At 39.0% G+C, this 17,450-nt stretch overlaps 1 protein-coding gene and 1 long non-coding RNA gene across 8 annotated transcripts in view; one reads left to right on the plus strand and one right to left on the minus strand.

The window, feature by feature from the left end:
- Nucleotides 1-2,321: 2,321 nt before the first annotated feature.
- LOC149937487 (uncharacterized) lies at nucleotides 2,322-3,640 on the minus strand. The gene is made up of 3 exons (XR_016472214.1): nucleotides 3,216-3,640; nucleotides 3,080-3,158; nucleotides 2,322-3,010 (listed from the first exon to the last, which is right to left on the minus strand). It is a non-coding gene; the product is annotated as an uncharacterized LOC149937487 (long non-coding RNA).
- Nucleotides 3,641-6,589: 2,949 nt separating this feature from the next.
- The window catches only part of CycC (cyclin C), a 48,411-nt gene continuing 37,550 nt past the window's right edge, over nucleotides 6,590-17,450 (plus strand). For 2 of the 7 annotated variants that reach the window (XM_090181651.1, XM_090181653.1), the window contains exons 1-2: nucleotides 6,591-6,908; nucleotides 8,245-8,340. In XM_090181651.1, the coding sequence (XP_090037777.1) occupies nucleotides 8,309-8,340 (32 nt within the window). In that variant the 5' untranslated portion in view covers nucleotides 6,591-6,908; nucleotides 8,245-8,308. Of the gene's footprint in view, nucleotides 6,914-7,079; nucleotides 7,171-7,956; nucleotides 8,019-8,244; nucleotides 8,341-17,450 lie in introns of those variants that run through there. The other 5 variants (XM_090181650.1, XM_090181647.1, XM_090181652.1 and 2 more) reach the window with 5 other exon arrangements.

Raw genomic sequence — 17,450 nt, forward strand, 5'->3', positions numbered from 1 at the left:
ACAGCTGATGGCCAGAAGGCAAAGCAATAGATTTCGTAGCAAATAATCCAATTTGAAACTCCAAAATTTGGCTCTTCCTCCTTCTCCACGAAAGATAGGCAAAAAAAGGACTTGGCCCCTAAACATTTGACTATCAAGCTAAAAATGACACTTACAATTTCAGTTATTGTACATGATATAATATCAGAAATACATGAGTAGCAACCACACAATCACCAAAATAATGAAAGATATTTTAAAATTGATTTATTAATTAGAATTAATTTAAGACGTAAATGCCAAAAATAAAACTTCAGAAGACAACTTACTTAAAGGGAATATAACCTCAGGTATTTGGTGTGGAACACCAACGCTTGCAGCTCTGGCCGCTCTTGCCTTCGGCTTTAAAAATGTTTGGCGCCACTGTACAGGGACATTTGAAAAATTGAAGGGGTCTTCCGTAAAGATTGCTTTGCAGGTTATATTCCCTTTAAGCTAAAAAAGATAATTAGAATGAAAACTTTTGATTTGTTTTTATTGAGCGTAGCTATCATTGTGGAAAGTTGGCTGTCCGTCGCGCATTGGGAGAGAGGAAAAGGGGAGCTTCGGAAAGCGACTCTAGAAAAAAGATTGCTGTCCGTCGGAACTCAAAGGAGTTGGGGGAAAAGGGGAGCTTAGGAAAGCGACTCTAGAGAAAAGATTGCTGTCCGTCGGAACCCAAAGGAATTTCAGGAAAAGGGGAGCTTCGGAATTAAAAATTAACAATAAGAGTGGATTATCTGCCAAAAAATAGAACTTGAAAGGCTTAAGATCCTTTGCGATATTACCACATAGGCCAAGTTTCAAATAAGATAAGCAATAGCTGTGTACAGATATTTTAGATTTTTATTTATACTTACCAAATAAACAGTAATCTATGGTAAACTAAATTATTTATCTCGCTTTTCTTTCTCTACTTGGGTTTAATTAATAGCCTAATTAAATACTGGATTTGCAGCTCGCTCCGCTCAAGTCTTTGTTGAAAATGCCGTTTTCGGTTTTTGCGACGACCTAGTAAATTAACCGGATTTTTTTCCTTTGCTGCGAGGTCTCTAAATGCCGACTTTCAAAGAGCCAAAAAACTGTTTTAAATTCGAGCGTGGAGCTACAATATTTTGAGAAACTCGTAGGTATACCTAAGCAGGGCTGGCGCTAGGATTTTCGGGCTCCAGGTAATTTTTACTCCAAAATTAGTTTTTTTGGAAATAGTCAGATAGTTTTAGTTAGGCACCCGTTCCGGCGGGCCCCTTTCGGAGGCCCGGGCCCGGGGTACTTTTGCCCCGCTTACCCCCCCCCCCTAACGCCGGCCCTGTGCCTAAGTAGCGTAACAGAAGAGGGAAGAGAACCTACCTGAAATTCCACTCGAATTTTCCAATGATTCTGTGGACCTTTAAATGCATAATGATTATGAAACACACTTGCGTATATTTAGGGAAAATTTAAACAATTAAAGATCGGAAACCTTTTTGTACAATAAGTAGACTTCAATTTCAATTTATCATAGTCTGCACATAGTCACACCGAGATGGAAAGTCCAGAGTTGGGGATTTTTACCAACGCTCAAAAATTGTTTCGATTGGCAACGTTTTCGAATTTGGGCATTTTCATAACGAAATTTATTTAGCATTTATTATGAGCAAATACCTTCAATTATGATTAGCCACTCATTTTGTAGTACAAGAATTTTTCAGAATTAAAAGTAATGTGCTTCTACGGTTAACCCGTAATAGTTCTATATTCAAGGTAGAAAGGGTAATTATATAGTTCCATATTCGTGGTTTAAGTTAAAGGGCCGCACCGGCGTTTGAATTTGACCAGTTTCGCGCGCTAGTTTCCAGAATAGTATTGGTCGTAATCAGATGCCGATGTTGACAATGGGTTCTGAAATTATGGTTACTAAACTACACTTCAGTAAGCCTTTTGAGGTTAACTTCCCTAGCCGTGCGGAGTGGAGTAACTTGACCCTCTGTACCAGAGGAGAGATCGTCTGGTTACTAATAATTTAGGCTTTTTATGTGTATTCCAAGCAGAAATCTTTGCTTTCGGTTCCTGTGTTGCTTATTGTTTACATCAGGGGTATCATGGGAAGGTTATCCAGATTTATTCGGATAGCCAGGCCGCTCTTAGAGCTCTTAGCCAGTATAGTATTTTTTCTAAACTGGTTTCTAGCTGCTTAGATCTCATCTGTGCTCTTGGGGTGCACAATAAAGTTCAACTTTATTGGGTACGTGGGCATAAGGGGCTGGGATGGCATCGCGGCGAAGATAGTAAAGTCTACCGCCCCACAATTACTAAAACCTCTACTTTTTTTGATTAATTTATCGTTCAACACAGGCACCTACCCAGATCTTCTAAAACAGGGTATTATTATTCCTATTTATAAAGCCTCTGATAAGAATGACCCGAGCAATTACAGACCAATAACTCTTCTCAGTATCTTTGCGAAAATATTCGACAAATGTTTTTACTCGCGCCTTTTAAACTTCTCAAACAAATTCAAATTAATTTCTAAGCACCAGTTTGGCTTTACTGAAAACTCGAATGTCGAATTAGCACAAATAAAAGTATATAAAGAAATAATCGACCACCTGGAAAATAGTAATTACGTCATCGGAGTGTTTCTGGACCTAAGAAAGGCCTTCGACACCGTTAATCACGAGAGACTTTTGGCTAAGTTGTATATTAAGGGAGTGAGGGGGCCTACCTATGAGTGGATAAAATCATACATTTCAAATCGTGTCAGCCAAACCAAAGTTAATAATGACCTATCTACCAGGAGAATTATTACCCAAGGCGTTCCCCAGGGCTCTATCCTGTCCCCGCTGCTTTTTAATATCTTCATAAACGATATAACAGCCCTGAATATTTCAAACGCCCTCACGTTATACGCGGACGACACCCTTAACTTACTCGGAGGCCCGGACTTAGAAGAGTTAATTGACGAAACCAATGATAACCTCGACAAAATTGACCGCTGGCTACGAGACAATTTCTTAAAAATCAACAACAACAAAACAGTGTATATGATATTCTCGAATGTAAATAAAAATCGTAAACATACCAAAAAAATCACAATATCCAATACGCCATTAGAAGAGGTTACATCTTATAAGTATCTTGGACTTTGGTACGACCCTCATCTTAAATGGAGTGCACATATAAACATTATTTCGAAAAAAATTGCTTTTGCAATCTACCTTATAGGCCGTTGTCGCCATATCTTCGGGGTCAAAACTTCTAAACAACTTTATCATGCCTTCGTACATTCCCACCTTACCTTTTGTATTACTATTTGGGGTAATACATCGCTCCAAAACCTAAACCGCTTAGTGGTACTCCAGAAAAGAATTATTCGGCTCATCGAAAATAAACCTCCACTATCCCACACCGCCCCGCTTTTCCGACAAAACAATATTTTAACTGTTTCAAAAAATTTTTCTTTTCAATGTTTAATCACTGTATATAAATGTATAAATAATTACATCTATAACCCATTCAACTATAGCCGGCTTTCCGTATATTTTACTAGAAAACTGTACATATTAGAAGTCCCTTTCGCACGCACTGAATTAAAATTAAAATCTATATTTTGTATCGGCCCAAAGTTAATGAATTTACTAAAGCTCCCTTCTACAATTAACCTATTTACTTTTAAAAAACTAGCAAAAGAACTTGTATTGGAGAACTAAGTTTATCTTTGTTCACCTTTTTTTTTTTTATCTCTCTTTGTTTGTGTGTATTTCCGCCAAGCTGGCTAAAAGTCGTCTTCCGACTTGGCCTAACCAGTTAAGAATTTACTGTATCCAAAGGGTCTATAAATAAACAAATTATTATTATTATTATTATTATTATTATCTTGGGAACGAAAGGGCCGAAGCCTTGGCCAAGGAAGGTGTGAGGGCGGTGTTCATTGGGCCGGAACCTGTTCTCCCCATACCCCAGGGACTTGTACGTGGCTTGATCTCCAAGTTTATGTCGGATCGTCAACTCAGACAATGGTTTGAGATAGAGTGTCAACGGCAGGGCAAAGAGTTTACTCTTGGCCCTTCTAGGGAAAGAGCCAGAGAATTACTCTCGCTCTCTAGAGCTAGTATTAGGGTGGTTATGGGCCTACTTACAGGCCATTGCCATCTAAACAGACATTTAACTCTGAATTATTGGGGTCAGTGATGACTCGATTTGCAGAGCTTGTCTAGCTGAGGAGGAAACTGCCTCACATGTACTCTGTAGTTGCGATTACTATGCGGCTCAGAGGTTTGAGCATTTGGGTATGCACCGGTTGGAGACGCATGACGTTTCTAACATTACGGCCAGGCAGATATTAAGCTTTGTGTCAGAAATAGGACTTATTTAAGTCATCTGGATTTAGGAAGCACAATGGACCTCGGGTTGAAGTGTTTGGCTTGCCACCCCACTCAACAGTAACAAAAGCAATTGGTAGTATTTGCTACCACGTGCCAAATTAGGGAAACTTTTCAAACGCCGGTGTCAGTGGCGGCGCCAGGAATTTTCGCGAGGGTAGGCAAACCAAATAAATGGGCCCCCGACCCGGGACCCCCCTTTTCTCAACGAAATACTTCAATAAAATAAAGTAGTGATGTACATGACGAACAAAAAAGTTCTAACAACCGTAAAAATTTCTAAATACGTTATCACCATTTGCTTCATTGTTATTTATAAATAATTTTATCTCTTGGGTCAATTTTGAGACCCTTTATAGATCAATTTGGGGCCCCTTATAGGGTGATTTTGGGGCCCCTCAAAATTTTAAGGTAGGCAGTGGCCTACCTGGCCTACCCCCTAGCGCCGCCACTGGCCGGTGTGGCCCGTGAAGTTTACGTTAAATTAAAGAGTCTATAGGAGAAACAATCAAGGAGTGGGGTGTAGGTTATGATGAGGAGCATTAGAACAAGCATAGAGAAGGTGTAACTCCGATGAGTAGGACTCCAAATCGGGGTACCGCAGCACCACTACCGGATACTGCCGTAATATTTATGATTATTCAAATCTTTTCCTTCGTGAATATTTACCTAATTTAGTTTTATTTTTTTTTCAGGTTAGGTTTAAAATATTTGTAACCTAAATCCATCTTTCATATCTTTCTGAACAACTAAAAACGCGTTGACCCGTTTCTAAAATTAAATGACACGCACAACGTCTTCCAAGGATCCCGTAGTAGCACTGTGGTAGCGAGATTTGGGATTCAAACAACGGAGCTCCAATGCTCCATCCATTTTAAATGAACACACGAGGTCGTTTTATCTCAAGTTCACGTAGTCATATATACTCTTTGGTTAAATTAGGTTATGAACATAGATATATGATATATTAAAGATCCACAATTCGAAGCGGGACTGATATGGAAGTGATAGCTAGCAGACAACGTTTATTTTCTGGATGCGCTACCTTGTATCGCCATCTTTTTACCAAATGGAAAAATAAAATGACACGTGACTTCAAGTCAACGTTACTCTAAGGCTATAAACATTTTAGGCCGAATCTACCATCTCCTTTTTCCCAATGCTAATTGGTAAACATGGGCAAATTTAGTAACCCGTCATCTCAAACTAACAGAGGTAAATTTGCAGCATCCGATTTTGTCCCACCTTTCCTGTATCAAAGGTAATATAGAACTACTTACCCTAGATTCGAATTCTGATTTCTGAGAGCTTTCTGATTGACCGTTTTGTAGCGAAGCGTTTACTAATTTCCGGCACGTGACCTCCGAAAAATCGGTCGCTGTATTGTCGTATCATGGCCAATTTGATAACGCGCTGTTGTTGGCGTTGGTCTTATTTATAGTTGGTTACTGTAACAATGGTAACTATGGAGCAAATTTTTTCGGAGTTCCGATAAGAAACGGGGAAACGCCATTGACCACATGCCTGGTGGTTATTTTGAATCTAGGGCACGAATTTTACCGCGGTAGCGTTCAACAACCCTCAACGAACTCAACGTTGAGACCGTTTTCTCTACTATACGATTTTTCACGTATCCGGTTTTGACGTCACGTTAGAAACGTTTTAAGAAGGTCGTTTTCTGAAGGAACTGCCGTTGATCAACGGTCACGTGACGTAGCAACACGGAGGAAGGCAAGCTGCAGCGAAAATTTACAACAAGGGTAAAAAGCGTCGTTGAGCGTTACTGAACGCAGTTCTAATCTTTGCCTGTGCCATTCATAAAGAAATAGAGGGAAGATTACCGCGTTAAGGCACCCCGTTTTTTGATCGGGAAAATTCATCCTCCCCCGCGCAGGCAAGAAAGCGGAGATGCGCAGAATTTGCAGCGCCATCTATCCTTCCTTTGTTTACATCAAATGACAGTTGATTTTCAAGCAGGCATAATGTATTTCATTTCACCGCGCGTCGATGGCGCCACGTAATCTGCCCATCTCATGGCTTCCTACATTGGCGAAAAGGGGGTCGGCACTCGCGGTCAATATCGCCAGATACAATAGTGCCTCTAATTGTTTTCTATCTCTATGGTGTCATTAAAAAAATAAAAGAAAATGAAGCCTATTTTGCTTTTGCAGTTTTAGTTTAGTTTTAGATATTCGTTTCAAGTTTTCTAATCCCGGGAAAGGCCGGGAGTAGTGGCTCACTCCTGTAATCCCAGGCGTCCGGGAGGCAGAGTTTGTGGAAGGCCGTGTGAGGACGACCACTAATCCCCCAACGGGTGGTTGTCATACTTCCGCCACGGGTGTCCCAACCCTATCCCCAAGTATCCCCCCGTTGGCGTGGCCGTAACACATATCTCGCACCTGATTAATCAAGTTAACGAGCGTACTGTATTGTCCCACCCGTCACAATAATAAAAAAAAAATCCCGGGGAAAGTGAGGATTGAATAAAGAAATATTATAGTTTACATTTGTTACATCATCATGTCCAAAGTAATGTAAATTTAATTTTCAATTTGAAATATATCAGATTAACATTTTTAACAAACAAGATGATAATAATTTTTACATATTTTGAATTTTCATGTAGATAAATCTTTTATAATTATAGAATATATCCATTATTGTCGTTTTGTTATCCCACATTTGTTTGGTTTTTTCCAAAAATGAATTATAATCAGTAAACTACTAAATCATGTGGCTGTGCCTTTAGAGGAAAACGAACATGGGAAATAGCAATATGAGTAAATCTTTAGTGGGTATTTATCTTTTCTTCGTAGGCAGAAACTAACTTTGGTGAATATTCTGCATACCCCGAAGCAGTAGTGACTGTTTAAATATGCCTATATACAGTATTTTGTTAAGTACAAAATGTTATAACCTTTTACGGAGTAGCCTATATTAAGCTATAGTCACACGACTGACTAAATGTTTCAATACTTGAATTTAAAACTAGCTAATTTTTAATCTGCTTTTAAAAATTTAGAATCTTCTTTTTTTTCATTCTATTTAGGGTATTTAATACTGTCAAACGTTTCCCTTTTTGTGTTTGGAACCTAAATCCCAAATAGATTGTGAAAGCTGATTTTGATATTGTACAATACGATTTCCTGTGGATTTCCTGTTTTTTTGAAAATTTATAGTGGTAGTTTAAGGAAATGTTTTACGAAGGATTTCAGAATTTTCTAGTTATTTCAGGAAAACATTTAAAAATAGGAAAATTTTTGCTTAACTAACTAATGATAATATTCGATTTGTGATGCACCCATATCAGTGCATCCCTACTGATGACATGGTTGAAGGGGTTTTCCCCCAGTTCTTTGGTTCCCATTCCATAAAAATTTGTTGTGGTTAGCGGTAATAGTAAGTGTAGGCTGCTGTTGACTCATGTGGCATGAAGGGCTTGTCACTGCCCTTGAGATAATTGTAAATATCACAAATTAAATGTTAATAAGATAGGGTTTTAAAATTTACATACATAGGAAACTTATTAGAAATTGATTTAACTCTTATTAATTGGTACCTAAATTTAAATTTGTAGCATTAGTAGTACAGCCCATGGCTCCAAGTGTTTCTGAAAAAAATTGTGCTTATGATCAGAAGGTGCCCATAAACAAGTTATACGGGGGACCGATTGACCTTGAAAAACCACAGAATAGTTTTAATATTGAAGGTGAAATTACAGAATCATGTGTTTTGGGAAGCAGGAAGGTACCTGAGTCATAATAAGACTACCTGAAATTGAACCCAAAATGTTGAAACAATTCTGTGGACTTTTAATTGCTAGTACTATTTTATTCTATTTAAGTTTTGGTTCATTTGAATTTAGGTCTCTGAAAGATGTTGGACTTTGATAGGGTAATGTTTGTGAATTCAGGAAGTTAGATTACGCAATGGCTGGTAATTTTTGGCAAAGCTCGCATTAGTAAGTATCCAAAATATATTTTAATTGTATCACAAACAGTTTGATTATCTTTCATGAAATAGTACCGAAATTTATAAAATGATAATAAAAGCAAAGACGTAGCGAGGTCATTTGACGCCCGGGACAAAACATAGAAATATGTGCCCCCCCCCCCCTCCTCTGGAAAACCATATTATTTAGCTTTATTTAAACAAAAAACTGTACTTTTCAAATTTCATGAAAAATTGAGGTTAAATATATACATCAACAAATTCATTTTACATATAATACTTTGGGCGCCCCCTCGCTATGCCTCTGATAACTAGGACACTACCCAAGGTGTGTATCTCCAAATTGGTTTAAACTCGAGGGGGGGGGGGTTGGTAGACTTTCTTGTAACTCGAAAGTCGCTAAAGGGAAAAGTTACAATGTTTTTGACAACTAAGGATTTTCCCATTTAAATTAGAATAGACGTGTCAGATTTTAAGGGTCCCCCTTCTTTAAAGATATTCAAATTTTTATTTTATTTTGAAGAAATCTAAACTTAAATTTTTGAAATGTTTTGTTAATTTAAGGAAAATTTCAGTGATGACTGGTAAATGTTGCAGCTTAATTAAAATATTTTGGATACATTGGATAAAATTAGGTAAAACCGATCAAATTGGGTCAATTGGATGAAAGAAATTAGGTAAATTTGGGTGAAATCTAGTAAAATTATGAAAAATGGATAAAATTGAATACACTTTTGAAATTTGTGTAAATTTTTACAAGGAAAATTTAACAAATTCAAATAAAATGCGAATGTTTCAAGCATTTTTGATAAAATCAAGGAAATTTGTGTGAAATCCATTATTGTGTTAACTTTGAAAATTTTGGTTAGCCGAGGTTCCAATAGGAAAATTACCATAAATACGGAAAATTTTAGGTATTTTAGGGAAATGTAGGAATCTATGGGTAAAATCGCTCAAAGTTTGGGGAAATTGGGAAAAACTCAATTATTCTGCTTAAGTAGTGTGGCACTTTACTTAAGTTAGTTAAATTAAAGTTAGTTGTCTAGGGGAGTTAATTAATTTTGTTACAGTAGTGTCAACATTAATAATAAATTGAATGAAACCAATTTGATCCAGAAGAATTTTAATATCTATGATAATTATAGAAGTCAACCAACTAAAGATTCAACCTAATGTTAAAAAGGGAACGTATAGGCTCTCTGGTCAACATATACAAGTGTATGTATTTCTTACACAATTTAGTCATTTCCCGGGTAAAGCTGGTGTCTGGCAATGCCACAGCTGATCACGGTTTTGTCCAACGATGAAATCATAGGTCCCACAGAAGCTTTAAGCCACGTACGACGCGAAGCACTTTTGTTGCTGTGAAATTGGAGAAGGCATCTTAGCTTGCAAACGTGGAAGGGATGACAATTCACGCCAGAAGAAGACTGAGTTGTAGTCGAGCTGATCAAAGAGTATTATTAGTGGGTTGGGTGTTGGGTCCATTGTGCAGCCCCAGACTTTTAAACATGGAAAAGCCCAGTCTCCGAAACAAAGAGCAAAATTTGCTTCGCTGAGATATAATTGGAAAGATCGCTCGTTTCCAGCCTGTGTAAACCAAGATGCTCAAACCTTTGAGCCACATAAAAATTACAGACAAAAAGGACATGAGAGAAAGTTTCCTCCTCTGCAAGGCATGCCCTGCACATAGAACTCTCACTGATGCCAATCAGATGTAGATGTCTATTAAGCTGGCAGTGACTAAATAGTAGGCCATTAACCACCCTGATACTACTCCTAGAGAGCGAGAGCAATTCAGTTGCTCTGTTATAAGATCCCCAGGGATAAACTCTTTGGCCAGCCTCTGACCATCCATCTCAAGCAAAAGCTTGACCTCTCTCTCAGCCATAGCGCCATACTCATGGCTGCGAAACCAGGCCATTGGATAATGGTAATTTTGGTATAGCAGGATTAGTATTCAAGAACCTACCCTCCGCACCCTCCTTGGCCAGAATGTCTGCCTTTTCATTACCATGATGCCCCCTATGACCTGGCACTCAATAGAATTGAACTCTGATATGGGTGCCCAGTTCTGAAAGGAGATCCAAACAGCTAAGAATGAGCTTAAACTGATAAAGAGCCTTAAGGGCTGCCTGGCTGATAGTAAACCCCAGCTTCCACCCTGAGTGAGTCTTGGAGCCATCTGTGAACCAAACAATTTCACCCTTGGTTCCAAAAACTGTGTCGCCAGTCCAGTCTAGGCGACTTGGAAAGTAAACACTGAACGTCTTTTCGAATTGTAACTTTGCAGCCATGTTGTCAGCACCCATCAATAAGATTGGTAGATCACCAGAATAATGCCGAAACAATTTGGTGTGGCTACTTTCCCAATTAGCAGACCTACACCAACCATTACGTAGTAACCGATAGGCACTCATAATTGCAGCCTCCTCTTTAGAAAGAGGGAGCAGTGTAATATCCAGGAGCACCTCCAGAGAAGGGCCTGGGGCTGTTCTCATATCTCCTGTAATGCTGATTGCACAGTGCATAATACAGCCTGAACTGACTTAATCCCTACCTTTGGCCACCAAACCACAGCATAGGCTTGATTATCATAGTATAGATCCAATAAACAACCTTTGGGCTAAGACCCCAAGACTTGCTTATGGTACATTTTAGCCTTCCTGATACTAAGATCAAGATGAGGCTTCCATGTTAGCTTACTGTCGAGAATGACACCAAGGTATTTTACCTCAGTAGACTTGACCAAGATGGTCCCAAAGAAAGAAATATAGTTAAACATATCCTGTACCTTCCTCCGAATGAAAGGTACCAGGCTCGTCTTATCAGGTTTGACGGTGAGGTCAACCTCCCAACACCAGCATTCCACAGAGATGAGAGCTTTTCTCTCATAGCTGAAATGGTTCCTGGGAACTTCCCAGCAATTATCATTGCGACATCGTCAGTGTAACTAAAGTCGCGACAGCCATCCCTGTTTAGCTTGTAACCAGTATCCAATTCTAATTATAAATAATTAATCCGAATTGAACGATACCAACGGTTTACATTTCATTTTGTTCAGAACCTATTTCCACTTAGGCTTATTGTAATTAGGACACACAATTCACTTACTCTTATTGAGTGTTTAAAAAGGTTTTTAATAAATTATCGTGACTTGCAATATAATCGAGGCCGTCGATTTGGAGTTGACCCAAACCGGACATTATATAAATCTTTAAAAAAATGTTCTGAGAAATAGCCAAATTGTCCGAAGTGTCAGAGAAGAGGGAAAAAATTAGTCTAACTCTTTATCTTCTTAACGCGTGTCTTTTAAATAACAAAGGAAAAAGAACGTCACATGACTTCTAAAAGATATGCTTTATAAGAGGCAAGGTCGCCTGAACTGTTGCAAGCTTGCCCAAGAGTGCGTCCACGACCAGGCACCACAGCAGGGGTGAAAGAACAACCCCTTGAGGGCAGCCCTGGCTGGTGGTGACCCTTAATGATTTTCCAAGCAAGGAGGCCGTCACGACCCGATCAGTCAAAATAGCACCGATCCATAGACACAACGTATCATTGATACTGAAGCGTTGTAAGACCTAACAGGGGGCGCAACAGAGAAGGGGTCGAAGGAGGCGCCCTTAAAAGGGAAAAAGGAGAAAGGCAGTCGGAGTTGGGCGCAGGCAGAACATTATTATTATTATTAATAAAAGGGGGTGGGGAGGCATGAATGTCCAATCATGCACTTCGACCTTAGGTCCATGGTGCACCCCTGACCTATGACTTACAAAAGTCCTATCTCCGACACAAACCTTAAAATACTTTTGGCTGGCATATTAAAGAAGTCGTTAGTTTCCAATTGATGCATCCCAAGATGCTCTAGCCTTTGAGCCACATAAAAATCGCAACTACAAAGAATGTGAGAGGCAGTTTCCTCCTCGGCCATGCAGTGACCTGTAAGCAGGCCAGTAACCAACCTTATACTAGATTTTGAGAGCGAAAGCAGTTCTTTCGCCCTTTCTGTATAGGTGGGCCAGAACACAGGTTGACCGTAGAGGGTGATTAAATAAAAAGGTTTTTTCGATTTACTTAGCTTGTTTTATTTGATTTATTTATATAGTCCATTACAATGTTTAGCAGCAGATTCTGCACAACACAGGACAGAGATTATCAATTCCCTCCTGTAATAGGATGGGTGAGATTACATCCAGCCCAGTACCCTTGTAGGGCTTAAATGACTTAAGTCCACATAAGCCTGGAGTGAGTGACAACTTGTTTTGCCACATCCCAATCTATCTTTTTAGTTCTTTTGAACTGAGGAAGAAGATCATAGGAATCATTTTATCAGTTAATTTGGAGTCTGGAAAGTGAACCTCCAGCATATGCACCTTCCTTTCCAGAACTGGAGTAACTACCATCCTTCAACTTATTAGTATCCAGATGTTTCATATTGTCATGTACCATAATTTTCATTAGTGTGGCCATACTGGGAATATCAGAGATACTCTTGCAAAAATCCCTCCTAGAAGCCTGTTTGGCATCCTGGATGGCCTTAGGAAGTGAGGGTCTGCTTATAGGCTGACCAATCACCCGTCCTCTTAGCTCTATTAAAAAGTTTGCGAGTAGTTTTGAGAAGTCTAGCAATCTCATTATTCCACCAAGGAACTATTATTAGTATTATTACGGAAAGGGGTGGAAAGCCGTGCACTTCGACTTTAGGTAAAAAGTCCTATTTCCGACACAAAGTTAAGGATCTGTTGGCTGGGATGTTGAAGAAACCTTAGAGCCGCATAATACAAACAATGTGAGAGGCAGTTTCCTCCTCGGTTAGACAAGCCTCACAAATTGGGTCATATCTGACACCAATAAGATTTAGGTGTCTGTCAAGTTGGCAATGGCCTGTAAGTAGGTCAGTTACCAACCTTAATTCGTCTTAGAGAGCGAGAGTAGCTCTTTTGCTCTCTGCCAAGACAGGCCAGAGATAAACTCCTTGTATCTATTTCAAGCCAAAGCTTGAGTTGATCGACGATTTAACATATACTTGGAGACCAGACTGCGTACCAGGCCACGGGGGATGGGTAGAGCAGTTGAACTTTATTGTGCATCCCAAAATCAGAAAGTTCTAAGCAGCTTAGAACCAGATTATAAGTGATATTGTACTGGTTAAGAGCTTCAAGAATGGCCTGACTATCCGTGTAGGTTTGGATAAACTTCCCACGATGCTTCTTTTCCAGGCAATAGTCGGCACAGAAGCAGATAGCAGAAATTTCTGCTTGGAAAAAGGTAGCGTATTCCCCCAGGATTTCGTAAAAACCATAGTGATTATTAAGGCAGTACATCCCCGCTCCTGTATCTTAGATCCGTCGGTAAACCAGACCTGCCTTTCTGAAAGCAAACTGTGCGGAGGAGAGGGGATTTTTAGAGGTAACCTCCACCATCTTTTCCAAAATTTTTAAGAGAAAAGAGGTTAGACTAATTGGCCTAAACGCCTTAGCCTCAAACTAATTTGACTTACCAGGCTTGGGTATGAATATGGCCCGAGACTAGTTTCCAAGTGCTTTTTATATGCCCTAGGGCAATACAAGCCCTATAGATCCTTAACAGTAAAGGGCAGAGAGAATCAGTGCTCTCTTGCAACAGAATGGGAAAGATCCCAGCAGGTCCTAGTGACTTAGAGCTTAAATGATTTTATAGCCCATACGAGTCTGGAGTGCGTGACAACCTTATTCGCCACTGCCCAATCTTCCCTTTTGGTACGTTTGATCCTTAAAGTTAGCGTATCAGAGTCCCAGTTATCTGTGATTCTGGTATCTGGAAAGTGCGCATCTAACATGTGTTAATGTGTCCTTGCCAGAAGTAGAGAAACTACCATCTTTCAACTTAATAGTGTCAAGATGTTAAGTATTATCGTGTGCCATAATTTTCAATAACTTGGGTGAACTGGGAAACTCCTCCACAAGGCTTTTTTAGCATCGCGGATAGCCTTATGGTAGGCAGTGAGGGTCTGCTTATAAGCAGCCCAGTCTCCTGACCTTTTAGCTTTGTTAAGAAGCCTTCTAGGTTCTTTGCGAAGTCTACCAATCTCATGATTCCACCAAGGAACTAGCTGGTTGGTAGTCTTCGCCGGACAGTTGCGGTGATAGGAGTCAATAATGGCATGTTGCATTCGATCAACAGCCAAATCGATATCTAATACTGATGAAAACTCTGGCTTATCATCCTTAAGGAAGAAACTTAGATCTTCCTTATAACCAGACCAATTTTTACGTCTGGGATTGCGAACCTCAATACAAGCCACTACGGGTAAGTTTGACTGTAGCAATATCCCTAGAGGCTCTGGGAATAGCAGATCTGAGTTATAATCAAAGAATATATTACCTTCCATTGACGACCCAAGGCGACATAAAGTTCAAAATCTGTCTGGCCGTGATATTAGAGACGTCATACGTCTCCAACCGATGCATACCCAAATGCTCAAACCTCTGGGCCGCATAGTAATCGCAGCTACAGAGTACATGTGAGGCAGTTTCCTCCTCAGTTAGACAAGCTCTGCAAATCGGGTCATCATTGACCCCAATAAGCGTTAAATGTCTGTTTAGATGGCAGTGGCCTGTAAGTAGGCCAATAACAATCCTAATACTAGCCCTAGAGAGCGTGAGTAATTCTCTGGCTCTCTCCCTAGAAGGGCCAAGAATAAACCCTTTGGCCTGCCTTCGACCCTCAATCTCAGACCATTGTCTGAGTTGACGATCTGACATAAACTTGGAGATCAAGCCGCGCACAAGTCCCCGGGAGATGGGGAGAGCAGGTTCTGGTCCAATGAACCCAGCCCTCGCACCCTCCTTGGCCAAGTAGTCAGCCCTTTTGTTCCCAAGATGCCCCTTATGCCCAGGCACCCAACAAAGTAGAACTTTATTGTGCAACCCAAGAGTGCAGAGGAAATCTAAGCAGCTAAGAACCAGATTAGAAAGAATACTATACTGGCTGAGAGCTCTAAGAGCGGCCTGGCTATCCGAATATATCTGGATAACCTTCCCATGATACCCCTGATGTAAACCATAAGCAACACAGGAGCAAATGGCAAAAATTTCCGCCTGGTGTTAGGATTTTTATCCACCCCTGTGTAGTGAAAATCTTACCTCCTTAAAACTGCATCTGGAAAATCCATCGAATGAAGTTCTTGTCACAGATAGAGGTGACTTCTTTCGAACGGCTCGTATTAAGCTTGTTGTTGTAAAGGTGCAATCTCTTAAGGACTTTTGGATTTTTTTTCCAGACATTGTTATTCCTGAAGGCGACTTTGACCGGTTTTGGTAGTTCACTGGCCTTTATTACTATATAAGCTTTGTGCCCTCCAAAACAGTTATTCTGGTCAAAGGCCTTCCTTAAGCACTCCGCAGTTGGGGCATCCCCACAGAGGTAGGTAATGGCACCTCTGGCCAGGTGGAAATTCCTGATGAGGAAAAGAGGCTACCCTTACCAAAAAATAAGTTGGATTTCAGTTTGTATTTAGTTTGTATACACATTATTAGTTGATATTAACTTGGTATTAAGTAAGCTCAAGTTGTCAGCATATTTCAAGTTACTAGTTGAAGGGGTAATAAGTTGTTATTCAGTTGGTAGGAAAATACTTCTTTTGCTAAGTTTGTAATTAGTTGGTTTTTAGTAGTCAGTAAGTTAAATATTATTTTTTAAAGTTGGTTTTAAATAGTTAAATGTAAAAGTTGATTCTGGTTTAGTTGGAAATAAGTTGATTAATAAAGACGATTTAAGTTATTTTTTAGTAGGCATTTGTCCCAAATACAATCTGAAAACCAAGTTGAAATACAAGTTGTCGTAAGTGGTTTTTAGCCAACTTATTTTTTGGTAAGGGTAGATACAAAGGGTTTCGCCTGGTTTCCCGAGGGGATCTTTAGTGATACCATATTTTAGCTTCCCTAGTACCATTCAGCCCTCAGCACGATACCTTACACCTTGGCTTAAGGAACAAGCAGAGCCTTAGTTGGCCAGCATGAAGGCTTACCCCTCCACCTGTTACTCCCTTCCACCACGAAGAGTTTCAAGGTTGCAGGATTATGGAAGGGGAGCTGATCAAAACAATGGATGCACTATCCAAAGACTTCTATCGTTAAAAAATTACCTTCAAAACACATTTCTTGCTATTTATTCACTCAATAACTCCTGGTTGAGAGACCTACGGGGTTCCATCAGTTTTAGCACGGTTGGATGGGAAAGTTAGTTTTCAAAATATTCGGCAATACCAAAGAGCGTAGAAAGTTCTGCAGGTGGCTGGCACTAGAGAGTTTAATAGGGAATAAATCCAGGGAAAGATAGAGCCAACGTAAAAGGGGACATTTATAAAGTTAGAGAGTTAATTTGGTGGGTATAGTAGTATAAAGTTAGTGACGTTACAATATTTCCAAGGAAATTTTGAGCTATTTTGTAATATATATCTGATATTTCCATGCTATTTTAAATTGGAAAATTCTTATTCTTATATTTTCCATACAAATTTAAATTTTTGAACATTTTTAAGGGGGGGGGGGAGGAATGAGTCTTGCTAAAATTAATTTTTAGGATCTGAGAATTCTTAGAAAATAAGACTATTTTTGAGTATTGAACTATATATATTTTAGAAATATATATTAATATTATGTATAAAATATTTAAATCTGAATCACCTGTATTGCACTGTATAAAATATCCCACATTTTATAGTTTTTCAATAATATTCATTTTTTTCTCATATGGTTTTAACAGAATTAGCTTTGCCCATCCCAATAAAATTTCAAAATTTGAATCCAATTGTATCTTTTGGAGCTATAACAAATAATTTCACCCTATTCAAAATATTTTACTTTAGGATCACATATATTATCCCTACTAAACGGTTGTCACAGGTAAAAGTCAGAATTGAAAGGATTTTGTAAAAATTAGTTCGATTCTTTATAAAAAAAATCGGAAATTTTAAAGAAAAACTATTGAATATTTGGGATATTTTACCATTACTATTGTGATAAAGTGAAATTATTTTTAAAGTGAAAAATGTAACATTCTATAAATGTATAGAAAATAAAATTTTCCTAGCAAAAAAATTAGAATTTGAGCAGAATTAAATTACTATTGTTTTAATTCTAA

Source organism: Leiobunum rupestre, chromosome 7 (genome assembly GCF_980474605.1).
Source record: "Leiobunum rupestre chromosome 7, qqLeiRupe1.1.hap1, whole genome shotgun sequence".
NCBI lineage: Eukaryota > Metazoa > Arthropoda > Arachnida > Opiliones > Sclerosomatidae > Leiobunum > Leiobunum rupestre.